The 23,941-nt window shown below is 41.4% G+C and overlaps 1 protein-coding gene across 1 annotated transcript in view; it reads right to left on the reverse strand.

Annotated features, from left to right (window-relative positions):
* Positions 1-16,195: 16,195 nt before the first annotated feature.
* Positions 16,196-23,941, reverse strand: part of CDK13 (cyclin dependent kinase 13) — a 49,894-nt gene continuing 42,148 nt past the window's right edge. The window contains 2 exon segments of the mRNA XM_064443859.1: positions 16,196-21,260; positions 22,343-22,903. Coding sequence (XP_064299929.1) covers positions 20,401-21,260; positions 22,343-22,903 — 1,421 coding nt within the window. The 3' untranslated portion in view covers positions 16,196-20,400.

A 23,941-nucleotide genomic window follows, 5' to 3' on the forward strand; every position in this document is an offset into this window, starting at 1 on the left:
CTTTAACAGGACAAAAATGAAACAAAAATATTAAGCAGTTGAGATGCTGAGCTGGAAACTGTGGTCTGTGCAGTGCATGATGGACTACGTGAGTAGGGACATCATTGCAATTCAGCATTACCTATATTAGCCCATTTCCAGGGAGAATGGGTTTTTACCAAAGAGCTGAAAAAATACCATCCCACTCCCTATCAAGACAGAAAACAGTGTTTCTCAAAAAAAACTACCTTACACACGAAAGAAGAATTCTTACACAGCCTCACAACGTATGAGACCTGCCTTGTTCTTACTTTTCTTCTGGAGAATTCACTGGCTTGTTCCCGATAACTTCAAGGCCCCCTGTGACATGAACTTCAGTCAAAGCCATCAAATCACCATTTGACCTGCTCTCTGACAAAAGCAAAAAGTCTGATTTACATAGACTATAGAACATACTCAGGTTCACAAAACTGTAGGCTGTACTACTCACTGGATGTGGAAAGCTTTTGACACTAGATTAACATATATTTCTTAAATTTTCAGAGTAAACTCCTGCATTTTGATTTCAGATGTCAGTATTTTTTTTGGCAGTAAAAAGGTTATACCTTCAAGTTCTACCAGGGAAATAATTTTCAAATATTAAAATTTTTAAAATTGCTTAATTCTGAGTATTCATTTTTTCCAGGTAACAGCAACAGTAGTGTGGAGGATGTATTAAATTTATACCTTTTTTTTTTTTCCTTACAAAAGAAAAAATAAGTTTAATTAACTTCATTCAAATGTCTGTCTTAATTTGAGTAGTGGTGGCTGTTTCATAGTACAGTTCGAAAGAATGTGAGGCTCCTTCCTTTCTTACTTAAAGAGCTACATGTTTCCAGAATGGGCCAGCCCAGTTTACAGAGGTTTGCTGGGTCAGAGCTTTTTGCAGTTGAGATGCTGGATTGGAAATCATGGTCTGCGCAGCGCCAGATGGACAGCATGAGTAGGGACATCTTCGCCATTCAGTGTAACCTGTGTCAGCACATTTCCAGACTGCAGGGAGAATGGGATTTTAACAAGGACAAAAGACGACCACTTCCTCCCCCCCACACACACAAACACACCTTGAAGGGATTTTTCATTTTCTAAGGCTACAGTGAGCCACTGTGTTACTGGGGTCAAGGATAAGAGAATTTAAATTGTTCTTTAATTTATTCGTTAGTGACAGCATCTTAGGAGGCAAAGAATCTGAGATCATGTCAAGCTGAAATTTTTAATACAAATATTCTAAACTGGACTGCACCAAAAATCTGCGTGTACTACCCTACTTTTATGGGCAGCAGTAATCGTGCTGCTTGATGCTGTATTAAAATACATTTCAACCTTCTGGTATCCATATGTATTTTGCCACAATCTAATTGCTGTGTAGTCAAGATAAGTTAAAAGCTGTTAGTGTAGAGTCAACAAGTGTTTGCTTTGAGTTTAAATCTTTGTAGTTCGCATGAAGAAATTCCTAAGAGTTCAAACTGCTGAACATGATGTTGATGCAGCTATTAGTATAAGTACTAATAAATGGAAGACCAAAACCTCTTTCATGCTGATGCAAATCATTCCCTTTTCATGCACCACACAAGCTAATGCTGAAACAAGGGAAGAGGAATCAAGCTAATTGACAACTCCTGTGGATGGCAACGCAGCATAAACCACAAAAAACAGAGCAAACAAGCTTTAAAAAACACCAAGTGCCAACTGGGGAGTGGTATCAACAGTAATTGTAAGTAGTCATTGCACAGCACTTTTAAAATCAAACCACTACCTCCTGTGGCATAACGACAATGTTTAGGTTAATGTAAAATAAGGCTTTGGGCTGTATTCCCTTAACAGATGTTACTGTTCCTGCAGTCAAGTTTGCAGAAGAGAATAAGTATCTTCACCACTTGTCTGTGAAGTCCGGTGTCTTTGCATAAGTCTCTTTTCATCATTCTTTTTTTTAAGCTAAGATAAAACTTTGGATTTGAAAAATCTTAGGGATCATCAAAAAGGTAAAAGGGAGAATTAAACACCTGCAAATGGTCCAAGTGTACAACTTGGGCTGGTAACTGTAAGAAGGGGCCATCTACTGTTTACTTGCTATTCTGCTCTCCTAAAGCTATTTCCCTTGTCTGTAAATTTTTAATAGCCTCCTGGTTGCTATTGCAATGAAACTACACCAAGGAAAATGATTTGGTTGTTCATTGCCAGATGTTAAGAAAGCCGTATGTGCACCGTGGACAACAGGTTGAGGAACTGCGATAGCTGTTTTCAAATGAATGAACTGCCAGATTGCATCCCTCGTGAAACTGAAGACAGCTTACACTACCAGCAGCGTTCCTGTCCTTAGAATAGCTACTAAAATAAAGTTCCAAGTAGAAAGCTTGTGCAAAGAACCTTTAAATCCCTGTTTTCAGGGTATCTAAAGCATCTGGTTGCATTTTTCCGACACTATTTAATTTCCTCTCAGAATAATTGCTGGATGTTTTATGCATTGACTCTGCTGTAGCCTGTCATCCGCACTGCTGTGAGGTGAGGAGAACATAGTCTCTGCTTTGTGCATATAAAACTGGTAAGAGCCCGGTTTAATTTCTTTTTGCTATTAGATGGCCCCAGCAAGCAGGTGGCAGAACTCTCTTTTCGTTAACCAAACCTCTATCATTTTTCTTCTTACAGCTTGAAAATAGTAGATTCTAATAATAAACACCTCCACAATGCTTTGTGTACTTTTTATTTCAGGCAACAGTTTAAAGGGACCTACCAAAAGTGGGTTGCTTTTCTTTACCCCCACTTAACTCCATCTAGAGAAGATAACGTCTATAGTCTTACCATAATTTTTCCTCTCTGGTGAGTCTTCTGTTACCTATTTTTCTAGTCTCTTTTTTTTTTTGTCTCAGAAGCATCTGTACACCAACTATATGTTAAGGCTTTTCTGCATAGATTTTTCATGGAAATATACCTGCCTTTCATGCCTCTTCCATTGGAATAGGCATGATCCACCCTTCAGGGCTCTGCTACCAACAATTGTCTGCTGGAGGGTTTGGTGAAATCGGTGCCACCATACCCAGGCCACTGAAGGTCCTGTTGGTTTACATTGCTGGAGATGATGGAACTATGTCAACAAGTAAAGTGCACACAAATCCTCCCGAGTCATCGAAATGAGCCTGTATTGTTTGAGTGGTGGACTTTGTTGTCAGATGTGCAGGGAGAACTGTACAAGGCAGACATGCCCCTGCTGTAGTGGCCACCCTTATCTCTCTAGATGAAGAAAAAGTTCTCTTCTGAGCATGCAGAGGTGATATTCAAATCTGTGCTAAACATTGCAAAGAGACTTTGAGAAGACACCAGAAAAAGTGTGTAAGAAAAGTGCTTGGAAAAACTGGGTCATCTTGATCCCAGTTCTTCCTGGTAGCTTCCCTACACAACCATCTCTTAAATACTCATATTTCCACGCAGCATGTCCTTGTTGGTAGCGCACCAAGTTGGAGGGAGGAAAACTACCTCATGAAAGCATAAAGTCAGATACTCTGCCTTCAGCACCTACAGAATATACTACTGTTTTTCAATCTGTGACTGACAAGAAAGCAGATGCATGTTTCAGAGAGAAGTAAGATTTATGAGCTGCAAAAATGAAAAGCCTGTGTGCATAGGGACCCTTCCTATTCAGTATATTTAATAATTTACTGTCAGTTAAAAAAAGATAGTTCAATTTCAGTCCAGCCCCAGTTACTTCAGTGCTAAATTCTACTTCAGACACTTTTAAGCAGCCAGAAAATCTGCTACAAAGCAGCTGTTCTCAGTCTTGCAACCTTTCCAATGAGCAGAAGATAAAAAGCAAGTTTCTGGTTTCCTTCTAACTGTGTTGAGGTATCAGAGAGAAAAAGAGCAGAAGCACATCTCATCAAAGTATATGCATTTACCAGCAAATAGTCTATTCCTATGTAAACATCCCCAACCAAATAATCCAGTTCTTGGTGTTACTTATGTTACTTATGGGGCTGGAGAGGATCATCAGTTCCTTCTCTGGCACCTCCTGGCAAGGAGACTGTCTAGCGAAAGGGTCTACACCTTCAGAAGCACACCATTTCCCTTGCATAAGCGTTTTTCAGTTGTTTGCAGTATCACAAAGCGTCAGCACAGAATGTGGGCAGGAGTCCAGAACACGTTACAAGTCTCCCCGTGACACGGCAGAGTAGAAAACTCAAGAAAGCTATTAAGACCTGCATTCATTTCTCGATTCTGTTTCTTCACAGGCTCCACAACGCTCTTTGTGGCTAAGTCCTGCCTTTGCTCTGGACTGTCTTTCCACCAACTATTCCATATTCTTTTTTTGGCCGACACTCCATTTGAACCAGACATTTCTCTCTTGAAACATTCTCACTCTTCTGTTATTTAAGCCATCCATAATTTATCTATCTTCTTCAGAGCTATCTGTATCCCAAGAAGATTTTTCCATCCTGAACTGGCTACCACTGTTCCCCTAGTTCTCCTGACAAAGCGGATATGCAAGTGCTTTCAAATCCAACACATCAGAGCTTGGATAGTTGAAAACATGTTTCAAACTAAACTTACTGACATCTGAAACAAGAAACGTAACTAAAAGTCAAGTGAGCTTTTCCAGCAACGACTCTGAGGACAGGAGCTGTCAGTAACCTCCCAGTAGTAATACTATTGCTGTTGCAACATCGATTGCAAAGGGATCTGCAAAGGTACCCATCTGCATCGTCCTTTTTCCTTCTGCAAATTCTTTTCACCCTCCTGCTTCATTATCATTGTCCTGTTGGATTTTTTTTATTTTATTATTTCATTTATTAATACCACATTTTAAGCATCTTTCAAAGAGGTAAAGAAAAATAGTTTTTAAAGTTCCAAGCAAAATCTATACATATTGACTCCCAAAGAGTGGGTGAAATGAAATAGCTTCAGTGTTGCTCGTTTGTTAAGAAGTACAGGATACAAACCTTTTCCATAAAATGTGTATTCCTTAAACTAAAGGAGGATGTAAAATGTTTTTTTTCCTAATAAACCACACATAGATTTTGTCAAATCCCAAATCTCACAGTCCATCAATCAGTGCTAGAAAGAAGTATTTAACCTGATATCCTGCACATTGTTAGGTCTAGATCTCAGCTGGCAACTACCACATCAAACCAACAACTTCATTTAAACCAGAACATAGATATCCAATATTTAAATAGTTCAGATGGCACATATGCCAACATCTGTCAGTTGACGTCGATCCCAAGCCTAACCACTGTCACTTAAAAAGCTGCTTTCTATCTAGGCTGACTTTCTCTAGCATTAGCTTCCATCAACAGATCACATTTTACATGTTTATATTGTATTAGAGTCAATGGTCAAATTTCTGTTCAAGGTAGGTGATCAAATAACATTTGAATATTCCCTGCAATGATTAATTACAGCCACTAAAGTCACATTAGGACATTCTTTCTAGGACTGGATTGTTTCTCTATCTGTTTTCTGAAGCTTTTCTAATAAGTTTTAAAGAAATGGTTTACTTTAAAATCATTAAAATGATATACAAAAGTCCTGCTGATTAACATTCCGCTGCTTATGTATATTAGCCTTTATGTTCAGCATCACAGTGGAAGGTGGCAGTCCTTTTCACTTTCATCTCATTCCAAGTTCTTGTTTCTTATAAATGTCACCAATTCAATTGATCTTTTACATGTGATCTTACATTTCAGTGCATTAAAATATTAAGGTGCATGCTCAGTGTTGCTTTCTGTTCCCTCATCTCTTAGTGCAACAGTTAAAACAGCACCTAAAATAAAAACAACTGGAATACCCAAACACAAACATCATAATGCTCCACATACTAACCCTCCTAAATTTTAATCATTACCACATCTTAGAGGCCTTCATTACATTAGGGTTTGAAAAGCAGCATTTGCAGTCATTATCTCCTAGGCAGAAAGAGTTAAAACAACTCACAGGTTTTTCTTGGAATTTCCCTCTCCTCTCCAGAGAGGACTGTCCCGGAGTCACGTATACACAGGCATCTGCTTGCTGTCACTTTGTCCATCCTTCTTTTAAATTCATAAGAATAAAAAGCATCCCACAGGGGCATCCGGGCCACTTTCTGCTGGCCCTTCATGCTCCCAAGCATCGGCAGCTGGGTGAGAGATGCTGGGGCACATGTGTGTCTAGTCTTTATTAATAGTCTTTTATGGACCTATTGACTGTGAGTTTGTGTAATCCTTCTTTGAAGCTAATGACGTGACTCCGCCTTTTAGAAAATAGTACCAAACCCAGTTTGCTTCTCTTATAAAAATATGAGCAAAATTGTCCAACTTCTCTATGCGTAAATGAGCTATGCAAGGGAAATTGTAAAGAACAACAAACTTTTATGCTATGAAGACCATCGAACTAGAGTTGCTAGCTGAGAAAAAAAAAGTGCTTTCAAGGCAAAGTGTTTCAGCGGAAGTCTGCAGGCCTCCATCCCTTGGGTTTCTGTTCGGAGGTACAAACAACCCCTTAATAACTGATTTAGAAATCAGGGCTCATCTCTTAATTATTTCGCCCTCCTGTTACTCCAGACAGGCCACTGTGAAAGATCTGTGCAAATAGGAGAACAGTAATGCACAGTTCTAGAAATAGCTTTAATCCCTGTAGCCTTCTGAACAGAAATTCACCTTACAGATGTAAACGTTGCTTCTAATGTAAAGTTAAACCAATGCGTTAATTACAATTTGTTAAGCATCACATCAGCCTTTAGAGAGGATAACGCTATTGTTCCGGCATTTTACAAATGGGAGAATTAAAAAAATAGCAGGAGGAGGTGTCTTGGTTAAGCCTTATTACTATTCAGTGGCAGAAGAGAACGCAGTGTTTACCGTGTTCCCTATTGCATTCCCTAAAGCTGATCAATGGATAAAGTTTTCAGAACAAGTTTCAAATGCATCACCTTCCTGGGAGGAGGAATGCCAGCAGAAAGGCAGCTGTGCTTTCCAACACATACTAACGATAAATGGTAGCTATTTAATTCCACGAGCATCTCTATGCCATAACTATTCATTAAACGTTCCAGATCCTCGTACAAGTCTGCAAACCCACTTTAATTTTCCTGAGCACCTTTCAAATTTGCTGTAAAGAGTACAAATAGACTCAGAAACATTGCTCTTAAAGAAATCCATTTCTTACATCATTAGCATGTATGGACTTGGAACAATTGAGAATCTCCATAATTTCTTCAGTAATCCACACATTTGTGTGGTTCACAGCTCCCAAGGAGAGCTGCATTTCAAGTCTTCTGTAGCCAAAACAAGGCTGCCAAATTATACATATTTTTTTTAATGGAAGGTAATGTTCTTAAAAAAAAAAAAAAAAGGAAAATTCTATTCAAGAGGGAAATTCTTTCACTGGAGAATTAAATGGAAATCCCTGCTGAAGTTAGCAGGGGTTTGGATTTCATCCTTTATCTGACCTAAAATCTGCAATGACAGCAGGAATCATTTCAAACTAAGACAACAGTCTAAGTTGTCACGGCCAACACTGTAGTGGTGGAGGTCGGAGTCTCCTAAGAAATAGAGGGGGGATACTTGTACTATTGAATTTCAGTGCGTATGGAATTATTTATCCTGGAATCAAAAGTGTAGCCCCTTCCAGTGGAAGATTCTCAAGCAATTATCATGGAGTAAACCAGTCTTTAGCTCTACCAGTCATTATTTAATGAGGCTTTTGTTTTTTTAATGACCAGTATCTTCATAACCGATAGATGCCTAATCTGGCAAAGCACCTGCTCACTCGTCTCCCAGAGACAAACGTGGTTTGGCTTTTCAGATTAATGAAGCAGAAAGCAAAAGGCGACAGCATTCTAAAATGTATTGTTATAAACAATCTATGCTTCAAAACAGAAAAATAATCCACAAACTCGCTTCCAAAGTTGAGGTTTCAGGTCTTCAAGATTTTTTGGTGGGGGGGTGTGTGTGTCTTTTTTTGGACAGGCGCTTTAAGTGACATCATTTCTTTCTAGAGCATAAAACTGTCAACATAATAATTACGAGTCGTTTCATGGATCTTATTTTTAAAAAGCTACAGAAAATTGAGCCTAAAAAGGTCAATGCATCGCTAGTAGTGGTCAAGCTGTGGAAGTGCTGAATTTAATATTCCAACTCTATACAATATATTTCATACATTGTAGATGATGTTTGGCAAAACATGGGGTGTGTAATACAAGTGTTACAAACCTGATTTCTTGCTTTTTCTGACTAACTACAGAGCATTTAATGTCAGCCTGGGCAGCTTTTTCGTTCCCACTTACAAACAGCTTTAGAACTGCTCTGAAGAACAGTAGGAGCTGCCACCTTCCCCGGCACACTTTGGAGCACCCCCTTTACAAAGATCCTACCGATAAAAAAATCTAATCCAATGTGTTGGGTCTGTTTATGTGCTTATGAGTTTAATAATGGTGCTGTTGATGTGTTTTCTCGCCTGTGCTGTGAAATCCTCCCTTGGCGTTACATTACTTGTCAGAGTGTTGTGCAGCCAAATGATACTCTCTGTTGGAAGAGAAGTCGAACCTGTGTCCCGTTAAACAGCCTCTGCGCAGTGAGGCACGTGCTTGTATCTTGTTCATGGCGATTTTGTCTTGTCAAATTGTTGCCTCTGCATTCTGTAGAAAGTTGGTCGGCTATCCCCTTTTCCTACCCCAGAAGCTGTTTTGAATATCAGTCGCACTTAAAACACAGCTAGAAATAGATTCCCTCAAATTGAGAGTCAGCGAAGCAGCTGTATTTGACGTTCTTTCTATTCTGCGTATGAAATCCTGAACTTTTCTGCAGCCTCTTTTGTTGTCAGAAGAAGGTTTTAGAAATTTTTATTTTTAATGAGTCAATACAACTGATCCTTCTCATTCACATTACATTTTTCTTCGCAATTCTATAGAGACAATTGATGATCTCACCTAACGTTTAAGCTACCAACTTTCTTATTTTGTTACAGACTGCAGTGACTATATTTCATTCTGTTGGATACTGTTTACTCCCCTTCTGCTCTTGCCTCCACAAACACGTCATACAGATGAAATATTTAGACAGAAACATATTTTAACCCAGACAGGAGGATGCCTTATATTGGGCCTGTATATCAAGTAATCTGATATTTTTTAGAACTTGATGGAAATACATATTAGATAAAAAAAGGCCATGTAGGTAGTCATGCCACTTTCACCAAAAGATTTCAGTGAAAATTACAGTTTCTTTGAAAGGTTGCCATTTTCTCAAACACTTTGTTATTCATCACTTCAATGAGAATAACAGATGCTTCTAAACAAATGTTGAATCAAAAAAAGTAACTGAAAAGAATAATCTATTGAATCCCAGCCTATGAACTACAGACTGTCACAGGGTCCTACTACAATGTCTCCTTTTCATTTCTACATATAAATTTCATGCATACAAATCTGTATTTAAATGCATTCTATGAAATTATGATTCCATATAAATGGCATACTTGTGTTCCCATACTCTGAACATACTAAAATAATGAGATATAGTTAAAATTAATTTCCTGTCACAGACTCCATGTTAGCATATCCTTTCTGCATTTCACATTTATCCTTTCTGCAAAGTCAAGAGTGCCTTATTTTCATCACACTGTATCTAGACATACATCTACATTTTCAATAAACCCAGAAAGCACCGGATTTCAGATGCAAAGTGATGCTTTGATTTACTGCTTCCCATAATGAAGGGCATAACATAATAGTTTTGAACAAAGCAAGCAGCAGGTTTCCCTGGATGTCACTAAAGAATTTGCATTCTTCCAGTTAAGACTTAAATGTTGTACTTGAAAAAAAAAAACCCCCAAACAAATAAAAAAAACCGGAAAACCTCCCAGGAGATCAGTTGAAAGAGACGGCCATCTCCAGTTTATCTGATGCTAGAAGCTGAAATAGGTTGAATTTCTGACAGAACAGGTCTGCAAAATTCTGAGAGATTTGGGGTTTTTTGTCATTGTTCCCAAAAGGCAATCTTGTAATTGCAAGTACAGTTTGCAAATAAAAGTTATTACTACTACCTGCATGTCGTCTTTCACTGTCTCGCGTAATTGTATGTGCTTGCTTGGAAGTCTCAGAGCAGGATCTGCAACCCATAACAAGAAGCAATCTGGGGAGGAAAATGCACACAGCTTCTAATAAAGCCTGCCATGTTTAGGGTAATACTTTCCTGATGTGGAATCACCAGACCATCTGCAGATAAGTTTTTAACTATTATTTACTACCTCCCTTCTCACATACATCATTAATAGATTTCTATTCATTTCCCATGTCTTCTGTAGTTCTTAGTCTATTTTTTTCTCCCCACAAGGAACAATTTTCACAAAAAAAGGTATTAAAATAAGTGCTCACAATTAATCTCTGTTCTGCAGTAGCAGGGCAGAAAGCAGGAAGGTGCCTGTGCAGTCAGGCAGCCCACTGCCTGCCTTGTCTGGAGGGCGAGGACTCCGGCCCAGGGAAGACGGGCGTTTTCAGGAGTACTTGCAGGGTGGGGGAGGATACAGGACTGCATGCGGGTAACTTTGGCTGCTGGGTCTGTGTGCGGCGCACAGCATCCTTTGTTTCCCAGTACGGGGACGTGTTTTCATTTTAAACTCTGGCGCAGGAAGGCAGGGGATGGCCTGCTCCTCTTCTGTAACTTCTGTGTATTTTTTGCCATTGGGTCAGTTGCAAGGCAGAAGTCCTGATCTCAAGCATACGTTGCTTTGCAGGGGCATAGATCGGAAGGTTGTTAAATGAAGGAAGCCTCTCAGTATTTTTCTAATGATCTTTAGTGCTTACTAGCATTTTTGAGAAACTCAGGCGATGCTTTTATTCTGATGTTGGTCCTGAGGGATAGGGTACAACTGTTCCTTTGTATTTTATGGACAAGCACCAAGGCACAAAGAGGCTAAGCAACTTGTCCAGGACACAAGACGAAACAACCTCATCTAACCTAAGCCTTGGTGCTCTATCTTATATTTTAGAAACACTCAACATCCGTTGCCCTGGTGAACTGGGAAATAGCAAATGCTGGAGCATCCAAAACCCATTTTTCCAGAAGGAATAATAAAAGCACCATACAAAAGGTAGTATCGGTAACACGGCCTTTAAAGATGCTACACAGCATTATTTGGATTTTTTACACTATAATCTAAACATTATTCCGTGCCAATAGCAGTTCCATTGGAAAAGCATTTTGGAGCTTCCTCCGATTACCGAGAGCAGAGGACCTCTGGTTTACCTTGTATTGGAGCTCAGAATTTAGAGACAAATTGGTGCAGCATTACAAAACCTGGACCACCTGCATGCTCATCTCTGCACTCGCTGCTGTAAACGCAGGCAAAACAAACAAGAGACACCCCCATTCGGCTCCTTACCTTGCTGTAGGCATCCTGCGTGACCTCAGACAAGGCCCTTTCTCCCATATTCCCATATGAAAAATAACAGCTTTTTTCTAAACCCCCTCCCCTCCAAGGTAATGTGAAAGGGTCTGTGGTGTGCTTACCAACAGTGCTGGCGAGTGGCAGGTATTCCCTTCTTATGGAGCGGGTGAAGAACAATATACTCTGGTGGATGCTGTGTGGCTACACACCCCCGATGACCAGCACACTGCCGAACATGATCTCGTCATTGAAGCAGTGACACTATTTCAAATATTCCAGGATGCAGACGATGCTTCTAACCAGGAATGAATGGATGCGCACCTCGGGCTTGGATCCAAACACTCCAGATGCTCCATGAAGGAAGCTCGGATCAAAACCAACCTCTTTGCAAGGCAGCAGGACCCTGCAGTGCCACCACAATGCTGAGCACTTCCCAGGCTCCTACCGCAGCAGAGTGTTGCCTCCTCGCCATACCCTGCCCCCCCAACCTCCTCCTCCTCAGAGTGCAAATGGCATTAGCCCTGCATGAGCCCCCATGAGACAGACGGGCACGGAGCAGGCAGCAGCCGCAGCATCACCCTACCCAGAGCAGGGCTGCCACACGCAGCCGCAGGCTGAAACTGAGGGAGATGAACAAGATTGCTGGGCTCTGCTTAGGTTTTGTCGTTTTATGGTTGCATGTCCATCTCCCAAAAGAAACATGCTAGAGAGACTTAACTGCATTTATGTGCCCCATAACGTGTACTGCTAGGTCACAGCCCACAGCAGGCACCGCCTGTAGAGAGTGAGTTACCGCGGATGGCAGGGAGCATGGAGGGTTTCTGTTGCCTCCACTTGCCCTTCCCACAGCATGGCAGAAGCAGCACCACTAATGGAAACAGGAAGACAACATTTTGTCGCCCAAGAAAACCCCATTTCCAGTTTGTGTCAAATTCTCATCTACTGATTTTCTCACATTGAAATCCAAGATTTATTCTCCCTACAAGAAGGGATTCCTAAAGCAGGTTAAGGCTCAGTTCGGCAAGAATAGTGAAAAAAAAAATAAGAATGAGAGAGGTGGTTGTTGGATGAAGTCCCAGAAATGGTGCTTTGTCTGTGTAGAGGCTGAAGTGAGTCACAGTGAAAACTGTATTGGAAAAATGCTGGTAAATTATTCTGGTCTTATTCAGGTAAAAGCATGGGGAATCTTTGTCTTCACAAGTGTAGGAGGAAGATGCTTCCCTTGCATTTTACCGTAAAGACACTCTGAGCTTTCCAGTGTGAAGTACAACTTATATTCCTTGGCTAGAAATAAAAGTGCATCCCGCCAGTGAGCGCATTGCCCAGCAAAGCCAAGTTCAGCCAGACAGGTGAGGTTGTTTCCTTCTCCCGTTCTCACTCCACAAGATCTTCATCAGGGAACGGTTCAAAGGAGAGAGCTTGCACATGGCTCTACACCCTGTTGTATATGCTTTCTCCCCCATATCCTGGTATATCAAAGAATTTAAAAAAAGAGCTAGGGAAAAAAAGGGCCTGGAGTATTTCTAGAATATCAACACAGCTACTCACGTATCTCAGTGAAACAGAAGGGAATTGGGCTTGGGTGAGCAGCTGCAGCGTGGCAGGAGAGCTTACCACAGGGCTGGGCCATTCCAGTGATTCAAATTCTGGCAATATATTGAAACCAATGGCATTTTTTGTTTCAGCTGAGGCATTATTCTTCATCTAGAGAAGCAGCCCAGGAGACAGCGTTCAGTGTCGTCTGCAGTTTGTGAAGTCTTGTCTCCTCTTTAAATAAAAAAATATCTCTATTATAAGAGGCATTTTCCTGCCACTAGTCCTTGAGTTTGGAAGTTGTAACATGAGCTACTGGAGTTCAGCTTTGAGAGGAGAGATGAGGGAAACAGCCTCTCCCAGCCCCTGAAAGTTGCCTTACATCCAGCCCACATGAGGGAGCGCTAGTGAAGAAAGTGGATGGGGTGTGCCACAGAGTCCAGGAGGAGCAACACTCAGTGGTTCAGCAGACATGGGGAAGTCTCATGGTGGTTTCTAATATCCAAAAGCTCCCTAAACGATAATACTGGTAAGGAAAAACAAATTAAAACAACAAAACAAAAACAAACAAACCACAAAACACCAAATCCAGGTCCTGCTTTGAAACCATCCCCATAGATCCTTTTTGCAATCAGTGAGGAAGGAGGAGAATGAAGGTAAAAGCACCCTTGTAGGACACATAAGTAATGATCTCTCCCTTGCTCTAGTTCAGGGAAAATCCCCTGCTAAGTCAGGCTTCTACCCACTTCTCCGTACAGCCCATTCCTTGCTCAGGGTGACCACAACACACAGCAATGAGGACAAACAGCATCGGCCCTTGTGGCACCGGTGCTCAGAGAGGGCCCCAAGGCAGGGCATGCTGCTCTCCTTCAAGCAGGTGTCAGTACTTGCCTACCACTGCCACCTGAGCAGAACCAAGATCCTCAGAAAACATCTGAAAGGCAGGAGAAATAGCGTTCTTCCCTCATGTCAGAACCTGCTAACGTATTTTACACATTTGTAAAACAGGTCTGAAAAGAACTTGCAGGAGGAAAGAAAAGGCACCTTTCTGTGCTAGACCTGCACATTAAACACTCACTTCCAACTACGACCTCTAGCAACTATCGCCATACCCTAACCTAGCCTGTAGGAGGGTGCATAGCAGACACACACATGTGCACAAGTCAAGTACTAACCGCAGAAACCAATTAATCCCCCCCCGAGTTACCTTAAGGGCAGCCCGCAGCTGTCAGGTCTGCTTGCAAGTACCAGAAGCTCCCGGGCTGCTTTCTGTAAAGCTTACACTCAAATAATCCCTTTTCTACCCAGTTAAGTCTCTTCTACACTATATTTTTCTAATACTGAAAGAAACCTCCACAAAGCCTCTTTGCAAGGAGTCCTATTAAAGACGCTTTCATCACGCTATGAGAACTTGCCATATCAATAGTACGTCCAAAGTACCCACAGAGGAATTGCTGAAGCAGAATCGAAGCCATGCTGTGAAAAGCGATCCGAGTATTGCCGGTCAGCAAGGGCTGCCGTACCTGAAGAAAAAGCAAATATTACCATAGGCTCAGAGTCAAAGTTCCTCCTGAGTTAAATCACACTGACTGAGAGTTTTACTCCACGGGCAATAAAAAAAAAGCCCCAAATAAGCGGCCATAATGAGCAAGTGGCTTTAAAAGCAAACCCTCAAGCTCCATGGAAGCGAACGCAGTTGACTGGGAAAAGAAACAGTTCCCCTCATTTGTCAAACGAGGGTCTCTCTCCCCTCGTTTGTTGTCGCTGCCAAGAGCTCTGACTTGCCTTTTCTTCCACGTGATGGGGGAGTTTGGTGCCTGTAATCCCCTTCATCCGGATGGCCTGTCAGAGTTTACAGGCATTCCTTAAAAATAGAAGCAACCTAATCCCAGCTCAGCTAATTTAACAGAAGTTTCTGCAGAATTGCATGGTTCTTTCAAAGCTAACAGGCCATAATTCACGTCTGTGACACGAAATGGTTTGCTTCCTCTCTTGCCACCGATTTCACAGACATGTTCCTTGCTCTGTGTTGATACGGGCTGTTGTGCTGCAGTTATTTGCATCTCTCCTCTTTCACCTGATGCTGTTTTATTTGCAGCTGAGGACATGGATTCACAGGCAGGTCCTGCTGGAATTTTCACTGGTACCCTTTTGCACAGCTTGGTGGCTGTATGGCACTAACGGCTGCATGAATGGGGTGCAGCGCTGTCCTCAAACCATTACCCCAACACAAACCAGAGCCAACTTCAAGTCACATTACTAGCTGCAATAGCAGCTTTCATGAGAAAAACGGAGCAGGCAACTAGAAATTGTTTCACACGTCTGCCTGATCTGCTATGTGCAAGTCCACACCCTATGTAATGCAGCCTGAAGTGGCCACGCGAAGAAAAACCCAGCCTTTCATTGTAGCTGCTGCCCAAGTGTTGTCTCCAAAGTGAGAAGATGCTTTGGGCCACAGCTACACATTTTGCCAGCCCAACATCAAAGGACACCTACGTAACCAGTGCCAGCCTGCGCACCTTCCTACTGCCCCTTCACTGCCCATCTTCTGACTTTATCAGTGACATGTTATTGAAGCCATGAAGGCAGCAGCCTGTCAGACCAGGAGTTTAAGAGTATTGAAGATATGGCAAGTGGCTTATTTTTGGATGGAAGTACAGCATTTATTGAAAGATGCAAACGACGTCATTAGATTAGCTGACACAGCAGGGAAAAAAAGCAGAGAAGCCTCGGGCATTCAAAGCGCAGTTGCTGAAGCCACACTCGCTTTACAGTGCTGCACCGGCAGTGTACGCATGCAGCCCTGTGCTGAAAATACCCGGCTCTTCGGGCTTCACTCCCCATTACTTCTAACTCACCCACCGTCCCCTTTAAAGAGGAGGCAGTGGTGGGGAATATTAATCGCACCTCTGCTTGGACAGTGCCAAGGGAAAACATCCCGTTATACGTAGCCCACCGTCCTGAAAAGCTCACGCAATGAGGTGTGGGAATCAGCAGCATCTCCTCACTGCCAGAGGTGCCCGGTTCCCAAAGCTGCGCCCCAGCAGTGCTCACAGCTGCGCTACGCTGCACCTCAGCTCCTGTGTTAACCAGGAGCCGCGCTCTAGCAACAAGCTCTCCTACTGCCAGTTGCTGCGGTTTGCCCTTGAAAAAGTACTGGAACAGTAAATATTTAATAACCTGCACACTGAAAATTATATTAATTTGGATACTAAAAAAGCACATCATTTTAACCCAAGGTTTTTTTGAAATGCTGTTTGACAGCCAGAGAGGGAAAACAATGAACGACTTCAAATTTTCATGTATTTTATTTACAGGCCGCACAATACATTTTATATACAAATGGCTTAAAATAACAAAGAGTAAGCAAGCTGAAGCATAACAGTTTGATTATTTTAAATTAGGTTGTCTTGAAATAACTCCTGCAATAAAGTATTCTTCACCCTGATAAGCAAAAGTTAGTTCATTTTTAAACCCAAGGTCATTTCATTTTTAAATACAGGCTTCCAATCAGTTTACTGGTGACTCCTTAATTTCATGACACACTTCCGCGTATACGGAACACCCCAAAACTATCAAGATGGGAAATAGCCAGAATTTCCCCATGTAAAAAACAGTGCAACAGAATAGACTGGAGAAATGTTGTCTGTAGAACACTTCCGTGTTTTATTAACAAAAAGAATAATGCAAGAAATACATCTGAGCGTTTTCTCTCTTGGAATCAGAATTCATGGTCTGAGATCCAATTTGCCCGCAGACAAGAGGTATCCTATGTTATTTCAGTACTTCAGTTTTTACTGCACAATTATCTATTCAACTCGCCCAACTGTAAACGTCACTAAAACTGAAACTGCCTCCTGCACCAAGCAAAAGGAGAAGAGCACTCAAAACCGTAAGAACTCACATTTCAGCACTTATTGCCTCTGCTTCGAGAAAGCACCTCACGCGACTGTGGTACGGAGAAAATTTAGCACAGACCACATTTTATGGAAACATAAGAAAATACAGAAGTTTGCCATTTAAAAATTATTTTTCCACGAAATTATATTAACATTTAAGGATACATGTATTTTTACACCTCTTCCCTAACGCTGCTCCTTCTGTTCAAGAGAACTAGCGATCCCCATGATAAAAGCTGCTTCCTTTTCCTTTGGCTGATTTTAAGTATTATTATAATTTAAGCATTTTAAGTCATGGCCGTAGTGTCCAGTCGTGCTCACTTTCTTCCTCTTGGTATGGCTAAAGACCACTTCATATAAATAACGGAGTACTTGCTACTTGGTAGTCCATGATTACAGTATTTTCCTATGTTTATTTAGAAACGCAAACACACAACACTTACTTTTCGATGTAGTGTCCAGGTCTCTGTAGCACATTTTGGAATTGCAGCACAGAAAATGTAAACCCAAAGGAATGCAGGGGGAAGTAACAAAAGCCACGGCTCCACAGAAAAATAATGCGGTTATCAGAATCTCTACCACTGCATCAAAAATGCACATGATGTAAAAGGTCATACTAGTACAGACTCTGCCAAGCGAAATTTGTTCAAAAGGGTAAAATTCTGAACTGACATAAGCACCTCGTCATGTGGTTTAATTCAAAGGAAATTTGGACGGGTAATACACAGGTTCGGTACAAATGAATGTGGACCTACAGACCTTACATCTGGCCAGTTCCCTGGCTGCTAACCTGCCCAGACCCAGCTCCGTGGCCAGGGGAGCGCGGCGCGGGGAGGAATCCTCCTGCCACACACCCCAAGGGCTGCCCTGCAGAGGGAGGGCAGAGCTCCTTACCCACACACAGCCTCTACCTGCCCCAGAGCGAAGGCTGTCAGTGAAAGAGCTGAGAAGATCTGCTGGGTGGCAGAGAAGGAAAACTCTTCAGAGTTATCATATATGGAAACACGTTAACTTTCCCTCCAAATTACCCCAACACTGCTGTCCCAGGCAAATACAGTATTCAAAGTCACAGGCTAGTAATCCTTAAAACGAATCTGGGGAAAAGTCACTGCGCACCTGGAAGCCAACTGTCTATTGCACCTCCTTCTCTCCTCATAGTCAGGATTATTCCTGCTGTTTGTTTTTTTTTTTTTCATGGCTGAAGACTGAATGATGCAGCCTCAGAGTACTGCCAGCCTGTAAGGAAACTGCACTGTCATTTACACATGCAGAAGGGACTGACTTCTCTGCATTAAATGAGGTGAACTAAATGACTTGAAAATTTACTTCCAAAGAGAAGCAGTAGAAGACACAATGTCTTCCTTGTCTTTCTGTGTTGGAAGTCAAACCATTTAGTCCTCCGAGATCTACCTTCCATTTGAACTTACCTGCTTTTTTAGCCAACTATCACCTGCAGTTGCATTTGAAGTGCATGCAGGAGAGTAACACCAGACTGCACATTGTTAGCGAAAGCAACTAAGAGCTTTGAAAGTCTTTTGCTTGACTCTGAAAAAACAGCAATGTGTGTAACACTGGGGGGTTGTTTTTTTTAAGATTAGTAAACAAAAAGCCTTAGCTGACACTGTCCGTATCTAAAAGACACTAATCATTTTTGCCTTTAAAATTTCACTAGCAGAAATGCTACAGGGGTGTCCTTACTCAAGGAAAACTATCCAATGCACTGTCATTCACACATGAAGCTTTTTTTTTCTTAAGCACAGGCTATTCAGGTCGTAAGCATTCGTTTCTGACCAGAACGCTTTTATTTGCAGATCGCAGGATTTTCTACTGTGTCTAGTGAAGGCAACTGCCAGACTTACAGGGACATCGTACGACACTCCATTTCTCATTTGCCAGATCCTCAAACACTACGTAGTTAGCGAAGTGAGATCCTCCATGCTCTACAGTGTGGTAGTTAGCCATATACGAACCAGGATTTTCAACTAAAACAAAACAAAACACCAAGAACTTTGGCTTCTATTCTGAAAATCCAAAAAGTCACTGACGAGACTACGTTTGTTATAGTGTAAGTAGAAATTTTACTTTTTAAAAAGTAATAATTAAACACTTAGTTACATAAGGTACCGATTTGTCAACTGGATAATCAGTTGGAAAATTGTTTCCAATATGGGCTTTAAAACATTCTTTTACGTACATGCAAAATATAACCATACCTCGTCTCTGCAGGAGAGAGACCACTTGTTGTCAAAGGAAAAAAAAGCATGCTGGAAGTTGTAATTAATATGAGGAGTGGCTCTTGGTAAGAGTTGTAACTACAGTCATTTTATCTGTTGTTCAGAGAGACTTGACTCCAGTATTAAAATGTTCTGTGGAATAGCAGATATGAAATCAATTAATTGGCACAATCACAAGTTTACAGAGGATTACAACTAGTGTCAAACGTTTTGCTGCTGCTTTAAATACTGGTCATTTTTCCTTTGGTTACTTCCTATAATGCAGTATTTGTGGTAAAAGGCGACAGTGTCAGCTTTTCACACAAAGTCAAGTCATTCCTGCTGTTGACATTTAAGAGAAAAAACTATTTCATTACTTGCTAAGGACATATAAAGTATAGTTTATTTGGCAGAGGAACTAAAACACTTACTACAACTCCGAGAGGGAGCTGAAGAAAAACTACACTCTTCATTCTTCTCCTCACTTTCAACGTTTCTCATGAAGTTCAATTTGGAAAACTGAATTCATCAAGATAAGATCAGGTCTCTAAATAACTGGCCCACCTGAAGTAAACAGCACAAGGTGATGACCTATTTGAGTTGCCTATTATTATCTGAATTTTCATGTTAACTACCTAGGTTTAGGTATTCTCATATCGATTTATAAAGTACTTCCAAATTTTTGCAGACCTTAAGCTTACATGTTAAGGCACTTACCATTCAAGTAAAACAGTTTTTATATAAACAAGCCTGGGAGATGGAGAGAACATTTTACCAGAACATCCATTCTTTTTTTTTTTTTCTTGAAAGAAAAAAAAATAACATTGACCAAATATTTATAAAATTTTGCATCAAGAGAAAGGTTGTGTTTTATTATCTGAAATGAGCACAAAGTACACCTTCCACAATAACACTGAAAGCAGTGCAAAGACTGACAGTGACCTTTGACTAAAGGTAGTTCTGTAAAAAGAAAAATACCAAATAAATCAGTGCCCTGCTTTGATTGTTGTAAAATTTTTTTTACATAAAAGTTGGTCCAAACTTACAAAAAAAGCACAAATGTGCATAGTTCAGAAGATCTGAAAGAGTGCCATAAAAAGCTGATGTCCCTAAATTTAGCATCCACTTAAAACCGCCAAAATACAAAATAAAATTCAGAACTAGAGTTTGTGAACATGTACAATCAATTTATCTAGTTTTCAGACAGCATGAGTTTTAAGCATTTTTAATTTTTCCTACTGTATGCAAGACCCTTTTCCACATAAAAATAAAGCTGTTGAATTAACATTATTCAAGTCTGTTGAATTGCTGCTTTAAACTGCAGCTAGGGAAAAAAAAAGTTTTTCCAGATAAAAATGATGTGCCTGAGGAAAAACAGATACTCAATATGGTAATCCTCTGCCTCGCCCTCTCACTGCAGATGTGCTAATGTGTCCCCTGTATCCTTGGGAATATCCGGGTCCTTGGGCAGGAGAAGTCCAAGTCTGTCCATGCATGTGGCTGATGCCACTGGGGTTTTCCTGTAAGTTACTTCCGTAGCTATAGTTGTGCATCTTTGCGGGCAAAGAGTGCGTGCTCTCTGGCCCTGCAGAAGCGTCACCGCTGCTCCCCAGCACCGGGATCGGGCCGTGGCTGTATTCAAACCTATGGTCTTTATCTCCACTAAACAGCATGGGGCCAGTGTTGAGGTAAATGTCTCCATAACCAGTTACTGAGCTGGGAAAGGATTCTGAAAAGGCCAGCGGAGGAGGAGGGGCACCACCAGAGTGAGATGAAGCAGTACTGTAGTTATCCAAAGACTGAATATCTGAGTTTCCAAGGAAGCTCCTCCTTTCTAATGCTCCTGATGATCCGCTTCCTATTCCATCGCTACTGCCATAATGGGCAGATGAGAAGGAAGATGACCCAAAGCTATCCTTGTAGTCTGGGCCTGTTACATAGGAGTCTCTAGCCTGATAATCCACGCTTGTCTGTACTGGCTCCTCCGTTGTCGCCTGAGCTTGATGCTGAGCAAGCAGCTGCAGAAGAGCTGCTTTCACTCCTGCGTGAGGATCTGTTCCTGAAGAGTTAGTTATAGGCAAATGCTGGTTCTCTGTCCGATAATCAAGGTCTTCATCAGTGAGAGGCGGAGGCTCTGGCGGCTCTGGGGGACGCTGGTCTGGAGGCAAGATCCGAGGGCGTTCTTGTTCGGGTGTTCGGTTTAGAAGCCTCATCTCGGACGGCCTAACCAAATCCTCTTGACCTAGGCAGATGAAAAAGAAAAGCATTGGAATAAAAATACACAGTAACAATACCAGAAAGGAAAGGACTCTTTCCTGGAACAATACAGAGGTTTGTTACTTCAATTCTCATTAGCTTATTAGTTAAATGTATTGGTAGTTGGACAGATTATTCCGGAGAAGGCAACAGCTCATTTGCCTCAGGAGGGTGACGCAGGTTTCTCCTCAAAGCAAGATTACCATGCAAGCAGTTAAAGAAAAACCATACAAGTTCCTTCAAACCAAACCAAACCTCAAGCACCACATAAAGACTAGAAAATTCAAAGAGGGATCAGAAAAGATTTGCAAATAGGCATAAAAGTCTTGAGGGACAAAAGGCCACCCTTTCAAGGAAAAGCAAAACTTAAGGTTAAAAAATAACAGAACAAAAAAAACCACCTCCCAAAAAAACCCCAAAACCACCCCCACACCACTTCAGAGTATTTCTTTCAACAGCTGCAAACACCACTGAGCAATACATAAACCACCATATAATAAAGCTGAAATAGCAACCCAGAAAGATCAACAACAGAGGTCTAAACTTAGAAGACTACGGAAGCCGCTAGTAGACCCCAACAGAAACCTTGAACCATGCATGCTAGTGGCAGTTATGGGTAACCTCTTACAGAATTTGACAGTAAGAAATGGCTGTAGTCAGCATTGAAAACAAAAATAAAATACCCTGTCCCCAAAATAGGCTTTACCTAAACACACAGTCAAAATTGGTGAATTCTGTCTATGAATTTGCTAGAGAAGATTGTCTTCACTACAAACACCGCTGAGAAAACCCCAAACCCCCAGAATAACGATCAGTGTAACTGTTTCCGAAATACTACCAGCACTTGTGTACCTCTTATAGTAGGGATCATCTTTTGCTCTGTCTGCATGGCGCCTGTTACAGTAAGACAAATTCTATGATCCAGATGTAAAACATGACAAATCAATTTAATCATCTCTCCTACACTCACACAGACTCATATGGTTAACATGTTAGCTCTTTATCCCCGAACTATGACATCTCCACTGCTCAAGGTATCTGCCAGTTAGCAATAAAGACTTTCAGTACCTGCAGATGTATATAATGACTTGATCAGATGGGGGTAGCCAGGTGCAGGAGACTCAACATCGTCCCGGCTGACGGGCACAGGAGTGGTGGGCTCTGGAGGCTGCCTGAGTTGTAATGACATTTCATTTCCTGATCCATTTTCCTTCTCCTCCAACACAAAATCTTTTTGTTTTGTTTGCTGAGCCTTTATTAACTGAGACAACAGAACAGCAAATGCACTCTGTACAGCTGCCTGGGCAGCATCAGTCTCAACTTTAGGCTGACTCAGCTGAGCAGGTGGTACAGGAGGCTGCGCGACGGCCGGCTGTTTTAGAGGCTCCTGTTCTGGCGGTGGTGGCGGAGGCGGCGGCGGCTGCTGCTGCTGTTCTGACTGTTTTTCACCTGCTGACAAAATTCCAGCAGGAAGATTTATTTTATTTAGTTGCTGCTGAGTCTCTGGGTTTACCTTAATATTCAACACTTGGGCAAACTGTGCCAAACTAACACTTGTTTTAGACTGTAGCAGGTTTAGCAGGATTGCCACTTCATTCTGGTTTAACTGCTGTCCAGTGCTTGTTTTTGCTAAAGACAAAAAAGGTGTTTTTAAGTATTATTTAGAACTGGCATATTTCAGAAACTCAAAAGTAAAACTAATCTAACATGGCTGACAACTGGCAAAGCATAGGTTTGGACAACACAGAAATGGAATGCTTTTACACATTAACTGCCTTTGGGGGAGTATCTATAGGAAATGGGATAGTAAGATCCAACACAAAGCAATTGGCTTTCACGGAGTGCACACATGCACTTGGACAGATGAGAAACAGCAAGCTGGAGCTCAATTTTCTGTAATACAACTAAGCTGGGGCTTAAGGCCACCTGTTACAGGCTACTCTAAGATTTCCAATCCCCGCAAAATGTCCTATCTTTGACATATCACATCCCCCTGTTAAAAAGTGGCTATCTGCAAAATGCATTTCCAGTCATACCTGGCCTGTTCTAATTCAGCATCTGAATTCTAACACCTGCTCAAGTGGCCAGGCTCTAGGTGACCCAGAAGCTAGGGGCATAAATGCAAAAGCAAGTGCTGAGTTTGAAGGACAAGAAGCCAATCAGCAAGTAGCAGGAAAATGCAGGTTTGTGATGAGATACAATTTCTTCAATGAAGTGGAGTTTGCCACAATTAAGAGGAGACTATAATGATGCGGGGGAATATGAAAGAGGAAGTAAGAATATCAAAGTAGTTTCTCAATTTCAAACACCCATTGTGGTAGTTTATTTTGAAAGAGGAAATGAAGCAGCATGGACTTCAACATGCCCTATGAGTAGATGACTTAGAGAAGAAAGCAGGTAAAAACTAAATAATGAGTGTGTGTCTGTGCTGGCAGAGCCCTGAATTTTTGTAACCTAGAACAACACAAACATGTTCTGTCCTCTTCTATCCCTGCCATTCTGCTAATTCACCAATATATTAATTCATAGCAGATTCAAAACCATGCCTGAAAAAAATGGTGTCACACACAAAAATAGTTTTTCAAGGCAAATAATAAGAGCAGCACAGCTGGAAAGTGCTGCAAAGCCTACAACCCACTAACCTACTTGTGGATGTGCACCAGGATA

This window comes from Phalacrocorax carbo, chromosome 2 (assembly GCF_963921805.1).
Source record: "Phalacrocorax carbo chromosome 2, bPhaCar2.1, whole genome shotgun sequence".
Classification (NCBI taxonomy): domain Eukaryota; kingdom Metazoa; phylum Chordata; class Aves; order Suliformes; family Phalacrocoracidae; genus Phalacrocorax; species Phalacrocorax carbo.